The sequence below is a fragment of the Solanum lycopersicum genome, chromosome 3 (assembly GCF_036512215.1).
Source record: "Solanum lycopersicum chromosome 3, SLM_r2.1".
NCBI lineage: Eukaryota > Viridiplantae > Streptophyta > Magnoliopsida > Solanales > Solanaceae > Solanum > Solanum lycopersicum.
The window spans coordinates 4405098-4428116 of NC_090802.1; the positions used below are offsets into that span (position 1 = coordinate 4405098).

General features: G+C 30.5%; 2 protein-coding genes across 5 annotated transcripts; one reads left to right on the forward strand and one right to left on the reverse strand.

The window, feature by feature from the left end:
• Positions 1 to 8300: 8300 nt before the first annotated feature.
• LOC101265513 (protein COFACTOR ASSEMBLY OF COMPLEX C SUBUNIT B CCB2, chloroplastic) lies at positions 8301 to 14355 on the forward strand. 2 transcript variants are annotated; one of them, XM_004234310.5, is made up of 7 exons: positions 8308 to 8777; positions 8864 to 8982; positions 9066 to 9137; positions 10590 to 10733; positions 10866 to 11019; positions 11168 to 11359; positions 13720 to 14355. In XM_004234310.5, the coding sequence occupies exons 1-7, from the start codon at positions 8567 to 8569 to the stop codon at positions 13728 to 13730; spliced, it is 903 nt and encodes a 300-aa protein (XP_004234358.1). In that variant the 5' UTR covers positions 8308 to 8566; the 3' UTR covers positions 13731 to 14355. The 2 variants fall into 2 exon arrangements, with proteins under 2 accessions (XP_010317574.1, XP_004234358.1); XM_010319272.4 differs by lacking the exon at positions 13720 to 14355 and having other exon boundaries at positions 8301 to 8777; positions 11168 to 11468.
• LOC101265206 (dihydrodipicolinate reductase-like protein CRR1, chloroplastic) lies at positions 14098 to 18350 on the reverse strand. Of its 3 annotated transcripts, none has more exons than XM_004234309.5 (9): positions 18022 to 18347; positions 17872 to 17946; positions 17669 to 17734; positions 17494 to 17589; positions 17268 to 17384; positions 15700 to 15792; positions 15339 to 15440; positions 14557 to 14643; positions 14098 to 14475 (listed from the first exon to the last, which is right to left on the reverse strand). In XM_004234309.5, exons 1-9 carry the CDS (start codon positions 18244 to 18246, stop codon positions 14443 to 14445), a joined length of 894 nt encoding a protein of 297 aa, XP_004234357.1. In that variant the 5' UTR covers positions 18247 to 18347; the 3' UTR covers positions 14098 to 14442. The 3 variants fall into 3 exon arrangements, 2 of the variants coding, with proteins under 2 accessions (XP_004234357.1, XP_010317575.1); XR_003246297.2 differs by having other exon boundaries at positions 14241 to 14475; positions 15339 to 15531; positions 15606 to 15792; positions 18022 to 18350; XM_010319273.4 differs by having other exon boundaries at positions 14098 to 14643.
• Positions 18351 to 23019: the final 4669 nt, after the last annotated feature.

Below are 23019 nucleotides of genomic sequence, written 5' to 3' on the forward strand. Positions count from 1 at the left end.
CACTCAATCTATTAAATTATTTTTTAATTAAAATTTATTGATATTAATTATTCATATAACAAATCAAAATTTTAAAAAATAAAAATACCATTTAAACCATTAAGTGATTCACCCACCTAACCCGGCCCATTAAAAAATATGATATGACCCATTTTATTTTGTCTTTAATCCTAATTCAAGGTTTAAAGAGATGGATTAATTTAGAAATAAAGACAAAATAAAATGGATCATATCATATTTTTAATGGGTCGGGTTAAGTGGATGGATCACTAAATGGTTTAATTTATTTTTTAAAATTTTTGGTTTGTTATATAAATAATTTAATATCAATAATTTTTAATTAAAAAATAATTAAATAGATTAAGTGACTTTTTGAGGAAAGAGTGGATAGTTGAGTGACTTTTGAGTTTAAAATTCAAAGTTGAGTGACTTTCTGAGAAATAAAGCAATAGTTGAGTGACTTTTGAGTGAAAATTGAAAGTTGAGTGACTTTTTGAGAGAAGAGTGCATAGTTGAGTGACCATCTGAGGTATTACTCCTGAAAAATAACAAAAAGAGTTAAACCTAATCGATTATCGCCTATGAAACAAATTTTAGCTACCTTATTTGTAAAAACGATTTAAGCATAAATATCACTTTATCACATGAAATGAGTTAAAAGCATAAATATTACTCCATCACATAAAACGTGTTAAGCATGAGTGTAAATAATTAAATTAATAAATAAATTAAATTATCAGAAATTTAATGTATTGATATCAATAGATTTAACACGAGAAGGTAATAATAATAATTATAAGATTTAATAAAAGACGTCAAATTAAATTGAGGAGTGGAATTATATATTTTCTAGATAAATATTTTATAATTTTCTTTGGAGGATCAATTTAGTCATATTACTAATTAATGCAATTGATAACCTCATATGATATGCCTGAACTTGGAATAAATAAATAAATAATCTTCTAGAAGGCAATACGCTTTAGATAAATAAATATGTTACATTAAAAAAATTTTAACATGTATGTCAATATAATTTTTCTAACTAAATATAATAATTGTTTGGAATTAAACAAATTCTACACACGCTAGCCTCTTTCTCTAACTAAATATAATAATTGTTTGGAATTAAACAAATTCTACACACGCTAGCCTCTTTCTCTGCATTTTTTCCGCTTACTTCTCTTCTTCTATTTATTCTTATTATTTTTCGTCTCTTTCTATGTCTCTTTATCTTTCTCCTTTTTGTTATTCTTCTTCTTCTTTAAAATTTCATTCAAATAATTAGTCTTAAATTAGTTTTTGTTCATATTTTTTCATTTTAATCCAAAAACACGACAAGAAAAGTAATAGAAAGATAGGAAATTTGCACAAAATTATGTTTTCAAGCAGAAATTTGAAATTTATAAAATTAAAGCAGCAAGAATTCACCAACGATGGTCATTATAAAGCTTCAAATTTTAAATTTATTATTTGAATACGAATTTTTGATTAGTTTTGATAAATTGTTCTCACAAATAATTGAAAATGTCATTTGGAGATTATATCTCAATTTTAAGAGGGTTTTTGTTTTTTGTAAGTTTATAAGTGATTTTAGGAGAAATATAAGATTGAAAGTAAAAAAAAAAGTTAATTTTATGAAACTATATCACAATTGTATTAAAGTTGTATTATATATGTATTAAAATCATAAACAATAGATTATATTCAAGAGTAATACAAGTATAATTTAGTCTGTAGATTATTGTCATCTTTTTCGTTAGTGATGTTTTCATTTACTCTTAATTTTATCTTCTAGTTCAACTTTAGTATTGTGTAATACACTTTTAATGCAAATTTAATTCATTTTGTAGTTTATTATTTGTCACTTTTAGATTACTTATTTAATTTATTATTAATATAAGTTTAATTCACCCTATAGATCATTGTCTTATCTTCATTAGTTATATTTTTCATTCATGCTTAATTCCCTCTACTAATTCAATTTTAGTATTTGTGTAATACACTTTTAATACAAATTTAATTTATTTTTGCAGTTTATTGGTTGATTTGTTTCTATTGAATTACTTGTTTAATTTATTATTGATACAAGTTTAATTCATTTTAAAGATCAACCCTTGGTCTTTCATTAGTTACATTTTTTTATTCATGATTAATTCTCTCTTCTAATTCAACTCTAATATTTGTTATATACATTTTTATATACGTTTAATTCATTTATAATTTATTGGTTGTACTATTAAATTATTTATTTAATTTATTATTGATATAAAATTTATTCAATTTACAGATAATAAGAAGCTCTTTTGTTTGCCACATTTTGCATTCAATTTAGTTGCTTCTCTTTTTTTGAGAGATAAAAAAGAGCTCATAAAGAAGTGGATAAAGAAAAGAGAGGAAGAAAAAGTGAGAGAGACTGAAAAAAACGAGTGAAAAAGAGAAGAAAAAAAGAGCGACAGAAAAGAAAAAGAGCGAGAGGGACAATTTAATAAAATACATAATATTGTCATATATTGCTATAAATGGTAATAATTAAAGAGTATATTTAAAATAAGTAATTATTTTTTAAAAGGAATCCACTCAAGTAATTAATCTTTCATTTAAATGACTGAGGTGTTGGTAAATAGTTTTCTCACCGGAGAGTTAATGTTGGTATCATTTACGACGATCTAAATCGTGACAAAAGGCTTAAAAACAGTATTTAGGTTAGGGGTGTGCGAAAATCGAATCGACCAATAAATTGAATCGAAAAAAATGTTATTGGGTTATTAAATTTTTAATGGACTTATAAAAAAAATTATTGGATTTTTGATTTAGTATCAGTTTTTTACTATTGAGTTATTGGGTAAACCGATAACCCAATAAGACGGTAATAATTTATTATCTTACCATTTCTAATTATTAAATATTAATAACTTAAAATATAATTAGACACTATAACTATATCAAATTATTAATACTCTGCCAACTTCACACTAGACTGCTTCACTAGTTTTTACTGTAGGGTTCACATTGTAGCTATTTGATTTTAGCTTTAGCCTTGTTGGACTATTTTATTTTAGTTTTAGTTTGTAATTGTTGGTTATAAAATTTGCAAGTTTATAAAGGTCCGTAATTTGATTAACATAAAAAATTCCATACTATGTTTTGGTGGTAACATGTAATTATAGCCTTCATACTATATTTTCTCTTATTGATGCAATTTCTCATTATCTTTCTTGTTTTACTATATCAAAACATTTCGAGAAGTGAGAAGACATATAATGTTTTACGGACATTTTTTTATTGGGTAAACCGAAATCGAATCGATAATGATCAAAAACCGATAAACTGAAATACAATAAAAAATATCTTATTGGTTGTTATTTGGTTGGAATATTTAAAAACCAAAAATGGATAAACCAAACCGATAATACATAAAACCGAACCGAACCGAACCGATCGATACACATCCGTAACTTAATTCTCGTTTTGTAATTATTTTCTATTTTATATATAGGTATATTTGATTTTATATATATGTTTACGGTCATTTGCATGTTCCATCATATAGATGGTTGTGTCTTACTAAAGGGTCGTTTGGTACAAAAATGAATAATGCAGGGTTTAGCAATGCAGGGATTATTTTTATCAAGTGTTTGGTTCGTTGTTTCTTATCTAATTTTGTGTGGTTTAAATGTTTTTTTTTATAAAAAACTTTCCAATTATACTGTAGAGTTATTATGAGATTTTGTATTTCATGTAATTGAGTCAAAGTAGATAATTAACGAAGAATATTGTTTTTTTATAATATTTTTAACTAGTTAGGAGAATAAAATTTTTATTGTCATGTTCACTATTTTCTCACTTAAATTATTTGAGAGTAAATAATTGTCATCTTAATAAATTAGAGTTAATAACTCAAAAGGTCACACAACTATAATGATTATAGAAAAAATTTATTGAACTTTGATTTGTATTAATAAATTTTAAAAAACTCTTTATCATAAAATAAAATAAAAATATAAAATAAATATAGAAAAATAAATTAAATACTCGAGATGTGTGTGTATATATATATACACACACTTTTGTTTTAGACTACTTGTGTAATGTTTAGTGAACTTTCATTAAGAGACAATATTTTACTTATGAATTGTTCTTAAATTCATACATCAACATTAACATATTCGTCGAATTATAATATTTTATATTAATAATAAATAGATTAAGTAATTCATATTTTAGAAACAAAAATTATATCTAAATAATAAAAGTTGTAAGCTAATTTATTTAAATAACTTTATTAGTATAAATATAAAATATAAAATACAAAATATAAAATATAAAATCAAAAAAATAAATTAAATATTAAAAGGATTTGAGAGGTATTTTTGTCTTTACCTAGAATAGTCCATGGTATTAGAGCTAATACCTCAAAATGGAAGGTATTAGTAATACATCACATAATACCATATGGGATGTATTAACTAATCCATGGATTAGTTATACATAGGCTCACATTCCTACCAAACACAGTATTAAATTATACCACATCTAATACATGAATTATTTTTTTTAATACATCCTGCCAAACGCCCCTAATTGTATTACATCCAATATGTTTATTCTTCTAGTTTCCTATCATTTATTAAAATGATGTATTCTTTCAAATAAATAGGTTTGATTTCATTGGCGTATATACATTTTTATTTTTTATTAAAATGTTGTACTCTTAAAGATATCGACTTTGTTTGATTTGCTTGGCAACAACGTTACGACGTGACAATAAAAATCATCAAAATCTAAACTAAACCGAAAATATTCTAAATTTATATCCTTATGAATTTTCCATCACAAATAAATTATATATGTCTTAATTACTTCTATTTTTCTTAATAGATAGATCGCAGTAAATATTATAATGTTTTTTTATTAGTATTTGTTATGTGCCTATTTTTTTTTTAAAAAGATTGCTTTGATATCTGTTATTTAAAATTCAAGTTTTTTTTTAAAAAAAATAATATCTTTATAAATTAGATGTTCATAAACTTTATCTTTTTTAGACTTTATTTATAAAAATTAGAATTTAACTATTATAACAATACTATAATTTTATTCATTATTAGATGAACTATTATAAATAATTAATTAATCGAGCTATTGAGATTTTTGATTTAATTAGGTAGGTGTAATGGAGGTGGGGTATTAATTTTAAAAAAATATACGAAGAAGAAGAAGGAGAAAAATATATAATAGTGAGTGGAGAATCTTTGACCAGTTTGCTTTCAAAAGTAAAATAAATTAAAGCAAAGACTATATTTTTTTTTTTGATTTTCTGTTGGAACTCAATGTTAGAATTGAATATAATATATAAATATATTTTAATAATAACATGTTTAGTGTGCATCACCGGTGGAATTCGTTGTTGTTATTATTATTTTTTTCCCTTTTTTCCTTTTTATTATCATTAGTATATTCACGGGATGGAAAGATGAGGCTGGCAATATTAGTAATTGTTTACAAATAAAACAATTACGTAATAATAAACACTTATTTTTTTTCATTTTATTTTCTGACGTTATCCAAACTCTAGTACATCTATAATCTATATGTCAATGTCATGTGTAATCCAAAATCTCAACGATGGATGAATGAAAAATAAAAAGTGATCAAAATAATGTGATTAAATAACACTGGTTCCTTCTCCAATTTTATAAATTTCGTGTGAAGATTTTTTGAAGGTTTTTTTTCTCGAAAAGTGTTGAAGTAAACGATTATAATATGTACGATTTTATATTGTGATTGCACTTTCTAACTAGTGAAATAATATTTAATGATCGTGCAAACTAAGTATTTGATTAGATTATTTACAAACATTAAACTTCAAATTTACCACAAATATTATGAATGATATCACTATAACAAAAATAACTTTTAGTGATATTTAATATTGACACTAATAAAGAGTGTTAATCGCTAAAGACTTTAGGGACATATACAAAGAGTGACAACTGTCACTAAAAATACATAGAATTAATTATCGCTAATGATCATTTTTGTTGTAGTGCATGATAACGGAGAACAAACTTCAAACTCACCAAAAGAGGTGTAAATCATGTTAATAAGAAATAGTTGGCAAAAATATTTGATAAATGAACACAAACAAAATAAACCTGAAAAATAGAATTAGGGTTCAAGTCTTCAAAGATCTAAAATACCAACAAGATCAACAAGATAAACTTTAAAGGAAAAAGGTTCGAAATGCATTCGAACTTTGATCGAAATTACGATAACAATTCTAATTTTTGAAAAGGACCTATTACTCCCTTGCACTATTTAATATTATATTTTAAAGGTATATATATGTCCACATGAACAAGTTACTAATTTATAATTTATGATGTCCACTTCACACATATATACCTTTAAAATGTACTATTAAATAGTCTAGGGGTAAAATGTCCTTCCCAAAATTCGAGATTATTATAAAAATTTTAGTCAAAATTCGAATATATTTCAGACATTTTTCTCAGCTTTAAAACAATAAACATACTTAAAAACGAGAGTTTAGTTTTTTTCAAAAAAAATATAATTTCAAAAGAATTAGGGTTGGATCTTGTAACTTCAAGAGCTAAAACACAACTAAAAAATGAAGTTGAAAAAAATGTAGGTATTAATAAAACTAGAGTTTAAGTCATGAAAAAATATACTAACATCTAAGAAATTACAATTTATATCTCAAAATATAAAGTCCTTAAACATCAACAAAACGAATATTGGACATAGCATATTAATTTAAAACCTGGTATGTACAAAACTTTTGATCTATTACTATAAAATTCTAGCGTGCACCTATGGAACATATTAGTTAATTAATTAATAATTTTTGACTAATAAGTATTTAACTACATTGATGAAACTAATCTAACAAGTTTTCATTAACTAATTTAACAAATTAATATTAATATTAAACTAAATAACACATTAATAATTATTATTTCATAATATATAGTATTGTATTATATCATAGTACATTGTTTTGATAAATACAATTGAAGATTGCATAATTATATAATTAATGTTACACATTAACAATTTAAAGAACAAACTAAATAAACACATTAATAATTATTATTTCATAATATATAGTATTGTATTATATCATAGTACATTATTTTGATAAATACAATTGAAGATTGCATAATTATATAATTAATGTTACACATTAACAATTTAAAGAACAAACCTAAAAAAAATGTATAGCACTATTATATATAAAAAGATAATAAAAAATAAAATAAAATTATTAATAAAGAAATATAAAATGAGAAAAAAAATAACATTAATTTGATCTAGTATATAACCTTTCATCATTACAAAAACAATAAATGTTACAACACTATATCAATTTTCATCAATTTGTTCGTCATATAAAAATAAAATCTTGTTATTACATGATATAGTAAAATTTAATAGTTATCAAAGTAAATATCGTAGTCAAACTAATTAGGTGACTGAAAGAGGATCGATTTATTTTTATCGAACGTCATCCTAGGCAGTCTTGCAAACGTCTGAAACACTCAGCCTATCTTACTCACACAGATTTGACTAAGTATAGAAATACTTAAGCAGCAAAGTTAAACAACAAACAGAATATACAAAAACTCGTCCCAACCTTTATTAATCTTATAATTAATACATAGAGAAGGCTTTACGAATTTATCTAAGGCCAGAATCACTCTCTATAGCCTTAAAAGAAATTTTCACTCTGCACATGACAGTTACATGCGGCAGTTACAAATGACACCTGTCCGACACTTGTCATCACAGGATTCAAACTAAAGTTTTCAACAACTATATTTCTAACAGATAGAATTTAATTCAAACTACATCCTTATTCACTCGAAATATTAATATTCTAACACTTAGAATATTTCAGGCTACATTCCAACATTTAGAATATTTCAGTCAGCTTCCAATACTTAGAATATTTTAGCTGCCCTCCAACACTTAGTTTTATTTCAGCAATTCACGTGAAATGCCTTTGTTTTTGCCATCGTCAAGTCTTCACAGCTGTGCCTTGTCAAGCCAACACACTGCCTTGCCGATGACTCCAGCTCGCACGTAAGTCTTGTATGTTCAAGTTACTTTGCCAACACCCAAACACCTTGAACCTGTGTTGCACTATTTTGCCCCCATTCATGTTAAGATCAATGCCCAAGTCCTTGACATATCTGCACGTAGTTAGATCAAGTAATTTACGGGTCTAACAGTAACCATCAAAACCACTCACATAACTTTGGGTAGTATAGTTGTTTGTGTGACATGCAAAATAAAATTTCTCCATAATTGGATGCGTCCTCACTCCGTACATTCTTTTTATTTTATCCAGTAAAAAAGAGAAGGAAAAAAAGAAAAAAATAAAAAAAGAAAACTCCCAATTTTTTTTAATTTTCTTTTGAGAATTCAATAGAACACGCTCGTTACTGGAGCGTGGTACAACAACATCCCGGCGACGCTTAGCCGACGGCGAGGTTTTCACTGACATTATCCGTTTGCCGGAGGGAGACGGAAGCTACCGAAAATGAGCTCTACCTGTCTGTTGTTGAATTCATTAACGCCGTCATTGTTTCCCGTGAAAAGATACGGCAAATCCATATGGCCGTCGGAATTCCGGTGCCGGAAAACCAGAAAGTCATCATCATTGATAGTCTATAGTCGTCTTGAGAATTCTAAGGAAAGCACCAATGCTCAACAGCAACAGCTTAACCTTTCCGTGCTTCGTTTCACTCTCGGTATTTGTCTCTAGATTTCAATCAGTATATACGCATGTATTGTCTAGTCTCTAAAATTTGTGCCTGTGTTGGCTATTCTTTCAAAGGAATACCTGGATTGGACGAATCTTATTTGCCGAGATACATTGGCTATGCATTTGGTTTTCTTTTGGTATTGAATCACTTTCTCGGTTCAGACCCATCAGCCATCACCGCAGCGCAGCTAGTGAGTCAATGATTGTATTCAACTCTTTTGTTATTTGTTCTCCGCAAATGTAATCTTAATCCAGTGTATACTGTTTTCTACAGAGAACGGAAGTTTTAGGTCTTCTTCTGGCTTTGTTCTCTGTTATAGTTCCTTACCTTGGGAAGTTTCTTAAGGTAATTTCTCTGTCTACGTATTTTCTGTTGAGATAAATGCACCATTTTGTTCTGTACATCATTGGCTGCTAAAACAAATCAAGCAATTTACTTGAGCCTGATCAGTTTATAAAATTATCAAATTAAAAATCAGGATATATTTTATTAACAAGTGGAAATATGTGCCGAAACAAACAAGTAACTGAAGTTGCATGTGTCTGCAACTATGTATCCAAGCTACTATTCTAAGGTTAGAAATTTTAGCTTCTCCAATCTTAGCTCAGCTGCATATGTAATAAATGCAGCTAGCAAAGGACATTCGGCAGATATCAGCAGATTCATTCTTCCCTTTCACATGTGATTCTGCTGAACCTAATTCATCCAAATTCCAGCTATGATTACCACATCTAAACCTAGTTTTTTGTTATACCCCATTGGAGCCAATCTGTGTCTAGTGCTATGATTACCACATGCTGCTAAAGTCGGGATGAAGATCCACTTAGGGAATCCATGGTTATTACATACCAGCCTCCTCCATGTAACCATTTGAAATATCCCCCTTATCTTTTGATACATTCAATTTATGGAATGTATTTCGGACGCCATGACTCAAGCATCTTCGTCATATTCTTTGCCTTGAAAACCTTTTGTACCATTCAAGTTGTTTGTCTAGGTACAGCCTCCCATATTATGCTACCTATTCCGTAGTATACATGTACACACTGTACCCCGTAGAGTATCTTTCTTCTTGCATAGGTTCCATAGTAATTTGCCTGCAGCTCCATTTCATGTGAAAATATCAAGGATATGTAGCCCTCCAGATGATTTTGGATAGCAAACCTTCTCCAAGCTAACAAAGCTCTTTCAGATATATCTGTTCCTTGTCCATAAGAATCTTCTACTGGTGGCTCAGTTAATTGAATTATTCTCTTTGGCTGAACAAAAATTTGGGACCAGAATGTTTATATAATACATTGTTAATCAAATGGACTCTGCCTACATAGGACAACAATCTTGTAGTCCAAGATGTGATTCCACCCAACAGAGATTTTTATGGTTTGTTAGTATTGACATTACAAGCAATTGGTTTCTTTAATGCTTTTAATGCCCGGCCCCTTAAATGCCGTTATTATCGGTTCAGTTAAAGCAGTTTAGCTTTTGTCAGCAAATGAATGGACCAAGCATCAACCAAGTTTTAGGAAAAAAGAAGAAGATATGCTTAAATGATATTCACTTAAGTTTGAAACTACATCTGGTCACTCATGTTGCATTCGTTGTTCTATCTTTAGCACCAAAGAGGTTCGCAACATGCTTATATGATATTCATTTCGACGGTTAATTTCCTTTAACCGGTTGTATTCATATTTTATGTAGATATTTAAGAGATGAGATCTATAGCATCCTTCTTAAACTGGAAGATATGCTATTGAAAAATAAATCTTTAAGATATGTTAATGAATAAATTGGATTCAGGGTTCAGTTCTAGTAGAAGAAAGAAATCTTCCTGAAGATGCTGAGCAAGCCTTTGTCATTTCAGAGAACATATCAGATATTCTGAAGGAGGATTTGGCATGGGGAACCTATGTTTTGTTGCGCAACACAAGCAGCATATCAGTGGTATGTATCCATAATATCCATAGACAAGATTGTATCAACTTGGAGTAGTCAGAAGATCTTTCAAGAAGATAGTACAGATACAATTCTTAAGTTTCAAAAATTACAACTGTGAAGGTAACGTTGATTTTGTAGCTTTTCTCACTTCAAGATACAATTTGTGCTCGTGGCTACTGGAGAACACCGAAAGATGTATTGAAAGCTCACTTATGTGACTGGTTTGAGAAACAGATCCAGCAAAGTGGTCTTCATGATTTGAAGGAGACACTTTATTTTCCACAGGTCTCAGGTATTCATTTATTAATGGCGTTTCTATAAAGTAGATGTCCATTAAATAGTAAATTACGCATTGTCTAGTTTGGATGAAGGTGAAAACTACACTGTTTATTATAACTAAGTTACGGTATGTGGTTCTCCACATTTTTGTGATAATCTAGACTCTGAAGTGTGGCAAATGCTTCCAAAAGGAACCCGTTCTCTCCTCGTGCAACCTCTAATACAATCTGAAACCTCAGCTTCCAGCCAGGAGTGGAAGAATAATGGTTTTGTGCTTGTGGCTTCCAGCAATAGTTACGCATACAACAATAAAGATAGATCATGGGTTGGAGCTGTTGCAAAGAAGTTTGGAGGTAAGTGTGTCCATGCAGATCTATAGAGCCTGTAATATTTCTTCAAAGTATGCTATAAACAAATGCTGCTGAAAGTTACTTACATATATATATAAAAAATTGTTCAAAATTTGCTCGTTGAGCTAATTTAATGACATCCATAAAGCTTCAAAGCTGCGATTAGGTGCAAACTTGGTTGCAGATATGCTACGGTGTGTACTAGTTGAATTTCCGTTTTATGTTGACATCTCTTGGTTCTACTTGCTGCCCTAGGCAAATATTTAAGTTAACCTTTTTGCTGCTAGATGTCTTATTTCTTTACCATATACTTAAATCAGGGAAGTATTCAATGTTTACTTTTGGAAAAAGTTTCACCCATGGCGTTCATTGCATGCTTGACACGCTTTTTTGAAAAAGATAGTGAAGACGAGTTATATTTTGGTAGATGGTACTTAATAAGCTTGCGATGGATATTATCCATGACATTTTATTCTGAATGTATTTAATATTTCAGTTTTCTGCTGTTGAAATCTAATAGCTAGTCTTTTTAATTTAAGCTTTATGTGTTAGTTCACCCTTTCCTCTCTCGTCCACTGTGGAAAGAGAATAAGTGAAAGCTTAGTTTCTGATCATAGCAAGATTAGCAGCTGGTATCCAGAACTTACGATATTACATGTCTCATTCAAGACGCTGTGGTATTTGTAAATTAATTGAAGTCTTTCCCCTCCAGAAGGCTATAGACACAAATTTTTTGTATGAAGTAGATCCTCTTTTGGTTCAACCCGCCTGAATATAAGCTTATTCATTTTTTCATTTCTCTCCATAAATCAGGCTACATTCTCCTAGCTCGATAGGGAATGTAGCATCATATTGAGTAGGGATGCAATAATATGGTCAAGAAATGCATGGCACCTGAACTTCCCCTGTAATAAACATCACCGGCCCCCATAAGTTTCAAGAAAAATGGTCAATACTGAACCTAATCATGCCCACAAATTCCACGCAAGGACATTAACACAATTTTGTGAAAGTGTTACGCCCTGCAAGGACAATTGGTCCTCCTGATTTTTGATATCAAGATGCTGCATAAGATTATGATCTTTCACATCTGAATTCTCTAAGCGGAGCTTGCACTGTACCTTAGTTTGGTTCTGATTTGAATAATGTTTAAAATATTGTAGGGATAAAACTGTTTCTGGGACAAAGAATCATTTCTTAAAGACTTAAACTACATTTACTGTCTGCTTCAACCCGAAGGTTGCTAAATCTAGATAGGTGTAAAAAAACATCAAAGAGATAAGAGGACCCTATTTAGAATGTGGGTAGAAATCTATAAGAGAGTCTAGCCTAAAGACCAAATTGGTTATCTTCATGCATAAGGATACTAGATATCCTAATAGAAAAAAGAGTGTTTTTTTATTGATAATGGTGGGTCATGATGCTGTGGTAGATCAAACTGGGAGTAATGTAGGTGACAATAACTTCTGTTTGACATGTTATGTAGGTGGCAACACTCTTTCTAATAAGTGCTTCACTATGGAGTTCCAATGAGACCCAGTGCATAAGTGTTGGTATAATTGCATTCATGTAGGTGACTCAGTTATTTGCCTTTGACCATCTGTAAGTTCAAGCAATATTGAGTAATAGCTCCAAAAATCTTGAACGAAACCATAAACTATCACGAACCATTAAATTTCTTCTGTCTTGCTGTGTAAATTATTTACCTTAGCTTGTCCCCAAAAAATAGTACTCCATATGTACATCTCAACATTAAAGATTTTCTTAGAACAGCAAATCTGGATAGCATATGGTTGGAGAACATTACGTGCTTTAATTACCAAAAGAGGTTAATATTAGAGTTTTAATTACATATCACAGATTTTAATGGGAGCTAGCAGAACATTTCTTAATGGTGCTTAGCAAATTAATGACCTAGGGTATGGCTTCCTTTAGTCTCTAGGACATCCCCATCTGATTATATTTTCTTTATTGCTTTTATTCACTCTACTTGTCCTTTCTCTATTTATTTTCTGCAAATTACTATACTTGGTTCTGTTTGAGCATGTCAGTATATTGCAAATGATCCATCATAAGGATGGTTTGTGCAATAGGAGAAATTGATATCCATTCTATGAAGTTCAGATATAAAAATATTCCTCTGTTCTTTAGGTCTAGTGATATATATATATATATTTTTTTTTCTTTAAACAGTTGAAGCTAACTGTCTTAATTATTAGCTTTAAGGTTAGTCATTGGTTCGTATATAAGCTTGGATTGAATAGTCTCTTATTTTTCTAGTCTTTCGCTATTTATCTTGATCATGTGAAATGTCAATTTAAAGTGTACAGCATCCTGTGACAATTTGCTTTGTTTCTTTATAGGCAAAATTTGAAATTTCCATGTACTCTGTTGAAATCTGTATTTGAGGGAGTTCTTTCGGTTGTGCGACTAGAACTACAACTAGTCTTCGAAATGCCATGGCTGGAATTTGGTTCTTTGATGTGTAAGAATATACAACTAATGATGAATCTTTGAGTATGCAAGGAGCAAGAATCTTAAGAGGAAAAGGTAAAAAAATTAAAATAACAACAACGATTTAGGGCTCCATTGGCTGAATTCTATGTTTAGAGCACGGAGATGGATTTGATACCAAAATGCAACTTGAGCTTCCCTCGGTGAAATTTAAGTAAAACAAATGCTGTTTACTAATTACTACCTGTCAACCAGGTGTGAGGCAGGGGAGGAAAGAAGAATTGCAATAAGAATGAAGAGCTGTCTCAAATTTAGATTGGAAGTATGAATTTCGAAAAAAAGGTGGGGTGTGGGGGTGGTGGGATATTATTCAGTTTAAGTTTGACATCTTTTAGAGAGTACAATTTCTATATTCCGGCTTTAGGCGACATGGACAAAAAAATACTCAGATTTTATCAGCTCTTTAATAAGTTGCTCATTGTGATCCAACATTTTTGTAACATTCTTTTGACAGCAGTATATTGGGAATTTCTCTCTTGGCTGCATCTGTCTTTCGTATCTCTCCATTCATGTACTCTTTACAAGATATCTCAGTGTTGCCTATGGTCCCATTAGCCTCTTAGTATCTGTTCTTATAAAAACTTCTCCAAGCCATAGACCAGGTTCTGCCCAGGGAAAACAAAGAGAGTTGTGTAGTCTGTGAAATCGATGCTGAAATATGTTAAGAAATGGTTAATTGATGGTACCTTGAGGCGAACAACTTTTCTAATGGCCAGAATCAAGCCTGGCATGAGACATTGCACATCTGTGATATCATGCTTTAGTGTGTAAACCTGATCAACAACAGTTACAAATGAGATTCTCATAAATACAAGGGGGATCTATGTTGTAAATCTCTGTACCTTCTTCACGAACACTTGTAGGAATTCTCCTTAGCTTGAGGTGTGTCGACAGACACCGTCCTTAAGGATATTTGACCTACTATAGGTGCATCCCCAGGATTCAACAAGCTCTTCTAATATCAAACTAGGAGCCAGAATCTAATAAAGATTTAATAGAGAAGAAAAACCCAACAACATAACCATAATCAGGAAGGATTACACTTTGCAAACCCAAAGAATCTTATATAGGCAACAAAAGAGACAAAAGGGCTCTAACTTTTCTTTTTCTTTAATCTTTGGATGTTGTTTCAGAACGTTAGAGCCCTTTTGTTGCCTACATAGGATTCTTTGCATTCACTTTCATGAAATGGGCAAAAGTATAATCCTGATTCTGATTCTATTGCTGCGTTTTCTTCTCTATTAAATCTTTATTAGATTTTGGCTCCTAGTTTGATACTAGAAGAGCTTGTTGAATCTCCGGGGACACACCTATACCGGGAGAAATATCGGATAACGTCTATGGACACATCTCAAGCTATGGAGAATTCCCTAGGAGTGTTTGTGAATAAGGTATTTTCAATAAGATTTACAACAATCTATGGCCACTGTCTACCATAGTGAACCGAGAGTATGGTTCAGCAACATACCTCTCCTGGCCTCGAGAAGTAAACTGATGTACTAGATGGGAGCCCTGGTAGAACCAAGCTGTGAACACGCACTCCGTCTTCCCCAAGAACTTGACCCCTTGCCTTGAAGAACAGAAGATAAAAGCAGCCAAATATCAGAACGTTCCTGAAGTCAAGAAATTGCCTAGTCCATGGACCCAATTACTCCAAAGTTCTGCTGGGTTATAAACGTTCTTATGTTATAAATGTTCTCATGTTATTTGATTTGGCTTATTTTGAAGGATTTACCAGTTCATAGTTCTTCTTTATGTTCAACTACAAGCTTGAAAACTATGAATTGCATGTAGCAAGCACCGTGTCTGTAAGAATTGTTGCATCTTACCGGAATATCACTAGAAATGTCATCTCTATTATACAGCTGACCCAAATTGGAAAGGTTGTTAGCAATTTGAACTGCATCCTGGCTTGGAAAATCCTGCAGCCAGCAATAATTTCATTACTCTTGACCACTGATTTTGGTAATTCAATAAGTAGCATTTAATGAACGATAGGTTTCTTCTTCTTATACTAACTACTAATATGATTGAAATGCATGAAATGTTCAGATCATGATGTACGAGAATATTAATAGTATTGACAGTTAACTCTGGAATGCATCAGTTGAATCTCCAGTCGCTTTCTTTGTATTAGGAAAATTAGCTTAAAAACTGATCTAGAGAATCAGAAAGACGAGAGACAATTGACATCTGCTCAAGTACTCTCAACCTGCACGTTGAGGGTCCAAGTCATATTGGAGAGTAAGTGAGAACACTATTGATCCTGCTCATGTCGTTTAGGCTCTTCCAAAGATGTGGTGAAGTAGGAATAACACCAACTGGTCACTTTTAGACCTTGTAATTGTTCAAATTTCACAGGTGAAATACAAACTCCATCACAAATTGACAAAGACTACTACGGAAAGTTATTGTTTATGAATAATACCAACTAGGGTTGCGTATCGGTCGGTTCGGTTTGGTTTTAAAGTTTATCGGGCTGTCTTATTGAATATCAGTTTGTAGAGATGCTAAACCGTTATAGATCCATTAAGATATTGACTTATCGATTATTGGTTTATCGATTTTTCATCGTTATCGGTTCAACCATTAAGATTTGACACAAAAGAAAAAACATTGAAATCACTTAGAAACAAGGTGACAAATCAAATAAATCATGTACTTAAGTTCACGAGTTACATCTTGGACAAAAGTAAACACTTTTACATTGTTGAATAACCAAGTGTCTGAGACAATAAAAAATAAAAGCAGAAAATTAAACTCTAAGTCGAGGACTTTATATATAAAATGATATAAATATTATTATTTAATTAACTATCGGTTTATCGGTTAATTCGTTAAGAAAAAACTTCAAACCGTTAAGAACCGATAAGCCGATAACAAAAAAAATCAAAAACGTCATCAATACCACTAAACCAATACTATAAATTAATAATTTTTTTATTGGTTCGACTTATCGGTTTCGATTCGATTTTGAACAGCCCCACAACCGATTGAAAAAGAATAAAGAAGAAGATTCGGAGTGTAAAGGTGTATAAAGGACGAGCGGGTCACTGTTAGCATTTGCTGTTTGATTAAGATGACAATAAATTCTACACAAAGGTTGGTTACCTAATTGGCTGTATCCAGCTAGGTTATGGACCCATGCATTCATTAATATTTTATTCGAAAAGAAGAATTTTATGGCATTACTATCATATTAGATGGTGTTAGGTCTTGGCCATGGGACCCTTCTAGTGTTGAAATTAATAGAATTCCCCTCGATTAGTTATATGTGTTGTGCGGAAAATATCTTCTTCCATTAAGTGGCGAAACTACAATTTTCATAAATATTTAAAGAAGTCCATTTTAGTGCATATGCATAAAAATAAGTCAACAGCCACAGGGCTGTACTTACCAGTGGATTAGCTCTAGACTCAACAATTTCAACATTGTTGTAGTGAAAAGAAGCTGAAATTGCTGCTTGTTGAAGAAGTATGGATCCAATTGAAAGAGTTGGTGCAACCAAACAACCCTGACATCAATGCCAAAATTAAGTAGAATGGCATAATATATAAACGTGCCCTTGACCTTAATTGGTGAAATTGTTGTGTAAATTTGTAAATCTCACCCTGCACCCTCACCGTGCTGGCCTTGTCGCATAACATAGATAAAGCCATGACAGTTTCCTGCTTAATTCTGGGAACGTAAACAACACTATTCATCCCAAATGCTGTTGCCTATGAAAATCATAAATTTCGCCTTCTCAATTTTCGATTTTGTTAAACAAGTAATATTACTAGTAAGAAAAGATTGGACCTGTTTGACATTGTCGTAAACTGTAGAAGGGTCAGTGAAATCAATGACTACTCCCGTTGCTTTTAACTACAATAATTGAATTTCACAAAGGTCAATTCAAATATTCAATAACATAATTTTTGACATGCTCGGACCCTTCACCTCCTAACTCTGAGATTGTAAGTTCAAGTCATACCATACCCGCGAAGCAATAAAAGGTTTACCTGGGATATTGAACCCAAGACCATGGTAAGGTCGTTAATTATTGGTATTTCTAGAGGCTCTTCCATGTCACAAACCTGAAATTAATAACACAAATTTTTTGTTTCAATTGAATAGTGGAGACAAATTTTTTGTTACAAGTGAATAGTGACCTGCCCAATATCTTGTCCAACAAAATTAGAATCAACAGCTCCAGCCAATTCCATTCCTCTAGCTTTAGTGACAGCAATAACGGCAGCTCTGCCAATTTCCTTAGCAGCTCCATTTATGATTACCTTCACATTGTTGTTTTGAGATGATGAGCAACAGATGAACGGCTTTGTCTTTATAATTTTTTTAGAATTGATAAAGTATGTTTGGCAGCTCAAAACCGCCATGGATATATGATTACAGTCTTTTGGTTACTCTGTTTCTCAAAATTTGGATAAAAAGTTCACTTTTTTTTTTGTGTTAAAAGATAAGGTTTTTTTCCTGCCTTTCATTATGTCCTTGTTGGGACGCGCACGTACTTGTTCAATTGGACTCGCCCGCGTAACGGTAACGGTGATAGTGATTGACAATAGTGGTGATTGCTGTCGTAATGATTGACGGGGGCATTTGTGATTTGTGCGATGAATGTTGATAGATGAGCTCAATTAGTTGAATATCTAAACTTTGATCTTATTGGTGTGAGTTTTATTTTGTATCTTATAATCTCCTTTCAATTTTTTTTTTTTCGTTTTATGATTCATCACCAATTTTAAAAATTTTTTTTAAAAAAAAATTTATTGTGCGTGACTCCGCCATTGGTTGATGGTGGTAGAGATTGCTGGTGAAGGTGCTTAGTCGATGTTGAAGGTAATTGTACGATGATAATGGATAGATTAAAGTAGTAACAAGATATTGTATGCATGAATTTTTCAAATAAATTATGTCTTAATTATTGTATCCTTTTTTATTTTATCTTAATTATTGTATGATAATTTATGATATAATACATATTTTGTGAAAGATCAAAATTTATTCCGAGCATATAAATGATTTGTCAGAGAAAACAATTAAATGTATATTTAGTAGGTTGAGATGTGAACACTTCAATTTCTGACCCATTCGTATAAGTGAAATTAAATAGGGCTTATACCATTTTTAAAATTAGGGACCCTAATAATTAAGTTGAAAAAAAAATTAATACCAAAATTTGGGTCAAGTGTCAAATAACTTGAAAAAGTATGCATGTAATACATAGGTAGAAATAATTAAGAGTCAGATATATATTTGACTTTTCGATTTTGATTTATAAGTGAAAAAGTTATAAGTTAAAATGTGAACTAAAATTTGATTTTAATTTTAAATATATCGATAATTTTCTTCTTTCTTACATTATTCTTAATTTAATTGTTTACACAGGTTGTTTGTCAATATTTCTGTTATTCATATTAATATTATATATGAGTAACTAAAATTATGTATAGCTGATAATTCTGAGTAACTAATCAATACAAAAGTTACAATTTGACAGAGGAATTAATAAAAAAGGAAAATGGATATCCGAATGATGTCAAATAAATTATTTATATCTTTTGTTATATTTTAAAATAATAAATATCTTTATTGTTATTTGAAGAAAATTGGACCTTTAGCTGCGACATAAGTGGTCACAAAATCTTAGATTATTGTCATTAAAGGTTTTCATTGATTTTTAGTATTAGATTCTAAGAATAGTTTTATATTTTTTTTCATAATAGGCACATTATCTCTAGAAAATCACAAATGACGTTGATTAAGGAGAATTTTGAAGACACTACATATTTTTTAATTTCATGTCATATGTAAATGCATAAAATGTAAAATAATACATTGTGCAATAGGAGATTTGAGTTAAAAAGGTAATTTAGAATGTTTTCGTAATAATATTGAATATTTTTAATATTGATAGTAAATGTATATATTGATTTTAGATATTTAAGTTGTAATAAAAAATTAATTACTATTTCTCTTGTTGAAAAATAGATTTTATTGGCGACTTTTAGTTGCCACTAAATATTACTAGCTATTGTAGCTCTCTAATTAACACCTAAAAATCTGTGAAAATCATTAGTGGCGATATAATTGAATTTTGTGATGATGCAGTCGTCGCTAAGGTCCAATTTATTGTAACAAATCCTACCAAGCAATGTTTAGGTAGATGTATTAGTTCCACATGATTTGTTACGTTACTTAAAATTTGTGTCAACTCTCGACGATATCTTTAATCTCTTAAATTAATAACAAAGTATTTTTTATTTATAAATATAATCGAGGATATAAATAATTTATTTTATATAATTCAAAAGTAATTTTGATTTCTTTTCTGATAAAACAAAATGGACTACATCACCTATGCAACTGTAGGGTGGGCTAAACAAAAGGACATAACTACTTACACCAAGTTAGGTGTGTTAAGGATAGGATCGATATAATCAATGGGAAATACTATCAATTGCAAAAATTATTTTCTCTACTTTTGGTACTAAAGAAAGTTATTTTACTAAATTTTAAGGAATTTAATTTCCGATAGAAAATATATTAATTCAACATGTGAAACACTGACACACACACAAATTTATATATTATTATTATTATTTGAATATTAGAATTGTTTTGTAAACAGAAAAAAAATCAAAGTTATTAGGAAGGTGGAGGTAATCTCTTTAATTTTTTTTAATTAAATAAAGAAAACTGCTAATTTTACAAAACAATTATTTGAACAAAAAGATGTATTGGAATTTTTCTATATTGAGAAGATGGTAGTGTTCAGTGTTGTTTTTATCAATCCGTCAAGTATAGAAAATTTTTTTAGGTGGCAATTAATAAAGTGATAGAAACACAAACGGAAAAGCGGAAAATTAGGTCTCGAATTTAATTTATCAGTCGAAAGTTAATTTAAAAGAAGAATAATTGTCTAAGTCTTATAATGAATTCATTCATCTCATTAACGATTAACATGAACTTTTATCATTCTTTGAGAAAGAAAAGTTAAAAATAAAAAATAAAAAATTAAAGTGAAACTAATTAAAGGTGCCAACTACTGGAAAGAAAGCTTGAAGAGAACCACATTTTGTATGATATATATAATATATCATCTCAAGAATTGTGATATTATAATGAGTATAAATTTTTTAATTTTAATTAGATACGTTGGATATAAAAACTGTTAAACACCCTCCTAAATTATCTTTTTTCCTTTAAAAGCTTTGTTGTGCGAATTTAAATTATTTAGGTTTTAGTATAATGGGCGAATGTAAAACAAAAAGCATGATAAAATTACAATTTTTTTAGTTATAATAAAGTCTCAAATATGTTTTTTTTTTTAAAAAAACTATTATCACCTGTACTCGGATTAGGAAAAACAGAAATAGAAAAAGATGAAATAGATAGAAAATAAATAATCCGAGTCTATAGAATCCATTGTGTTTCCTTAAGAAACTTAATCTCCTCAAATACTTGAGGTTGTAGATTAATTCCTCTAAAAATAAAACGGATTAACTATTAGAGAAGTAGTGGTACCTCAAACTTTAATAATTTCAGTGAACTCAAGAATAACTACGCGAGCACACACATACTCAGTCAATCGACAATTTCATTTGTAAGAAAATGTATACAATTTTTTTTTCAGTGTTTGAAAAATGAGAGGTCTCTCTCAATTTATAGTCAATTGCAGTGTAACACCTCTAAAACGACTTAGGTGAAACTAGAGCCTAACAAGTGCGTCATGAGGTTTTAAAGTCCTAAAATGGTTTATAATAATGTTTTAAGGCAATGTCTAAAGTCTGGTGATGTTTGGAGGTCAAACGCCTAAGAACGTCTATGACGTTCGAAAGATTTGCCTTGAGACGTGCTTGTAGGTGCGCCTTTGCATGTTTTACGTGTTCGTTTTGGTTGAAATTGATTTAAGAGGTCCCTAACATGTACGAATGTATTTAAGTTGGAAACGCCCGTACATGACTCTCCAAGGACCAACTTAAGGGTCCTTGAGGAGGACCCAACTTTTAAGCCAAAAGCTGTCAAAACCAGCCCAATCAGTGGGAGGCAATCGACACCCAGTAGGTCAGTCGACGCCCCGTTGTTTGAGGGTAGGTTGACACTTAGCCTAGGGAGCTTGAGACCCATTTGTTGAGTCTCTGACCCAATCAACGACTTACCAGCACGCCTCGTCGATGGGTCTACGCTCTCGTAGATTGAGGCGTCGATTCACACTTGTAGAATTTTCTAAGGGTCTCGGCCAAGTCTTGGGCATTTTAGATATTTCATCTAATGTTTTAAAAACTAATTGGGTGGTTTCTTAAGGTTATCATGGGTATTTTAAGTAGTTTTATAAGTCTAGAACCCTTAACCAAGTTCATTATTCAAAATCAAAACCCAAACTCAAAGAAAAACTCTCTAGAACACCATTGAAGCTTAAAGGGAGCTTGGAGCTTGGAGCTTGATTCCTCCATCAATTTTCTCTCAATTTCGTTGTTTAGCATCAATTAAGGTTTGATTTTCATCCTTGAATCTCTTTTCTTCAAGAAGACAATCTTCAAAGTGATTTCAAAGATCTTTTCCAAAGATAAATTATCCTATTTTGTAATCTAGCCATGTGTTCTTGCATAAAATGTTTTGTATCAATGTATTATGGTTGAATGAATGTTAATTTGATGATATTTGACTAAAAAGTCGATGAACCCATGCAAACCAAGCAATCCTAGTTTTGACTATATTATGGGTGATATGATTATGCCTCAATAATGTTGATTTCTTGTGTAATTTGATGTAGGCTATTGAATTATGAAAGAAACATGTTAGAATTATATGTAGGCTATCCTAAATTGATGAGTGCATACTGTCTTATCTAGATTCATTGTATGATTATTGGGTCGAATTGGTGACTATGACTATTGATAAAAACCTTTGAGTATTGAGTTAGTTAAATTGACTATGGTTGTGAGATTGGATTGGTGGAATATTGATAAACTTCTCTATATTGTGTAGTATAGGTCTTGAATTATGATAATGTTTGGTATGGTCCACTTATGGTGGAGGTGATTTTGTATTATACTTGTGAATAATGTGGCCTCGTCGGCATTACTTTACGAATTGTGAAATAATGTGGCCTCGTCGGCATTACTTTACGAATTGTGAAATAATGTGGC

Coding starts and splice junctions, on each gene's coding strand:
- LOC101265513 (XM_010319272.4), top strand. CDS start 8,567: ATGAGCTCTACCTGTCTGTTGTTGAATTCATTAACGCCGTCATTGTTT. Junction 8,778..8,863: donor CGTGCTTCGTTTCACTCTCG/GTATTTGTCTCT, acceptor ATTCTTTCAAAG/GAATACCTGGATTGGACGAA. Junction 11,020..11,167: donor TTATTTTCCACAGGTCTCAG/GTATTCATTTAT, acceptor GTGATAATCTAG/ACTCTGAAGTGTGGCAAATG.
- LOC101265206 (XM_010319273.4), bottom strand. CDS start 18,246: ATGGCGGTTTTGAGCTGCCAAACATACTTTATCAATTCTAAAAAAATT. Junction 15,793..17,267: donor AGTCTAGAGCTAATCCACTG/GTAAGTACAGCC, acceptor TGCTGGCTGCAG/GATTTTCCAAGCCAGGATGC. Junction 14,644..15,338: donor ACTTCTCGAGGCCAGGAGAG/GTATGTTGCTGA, acceptor GTTGTTGATCAG/GTTTACACACTAAAGCATGA.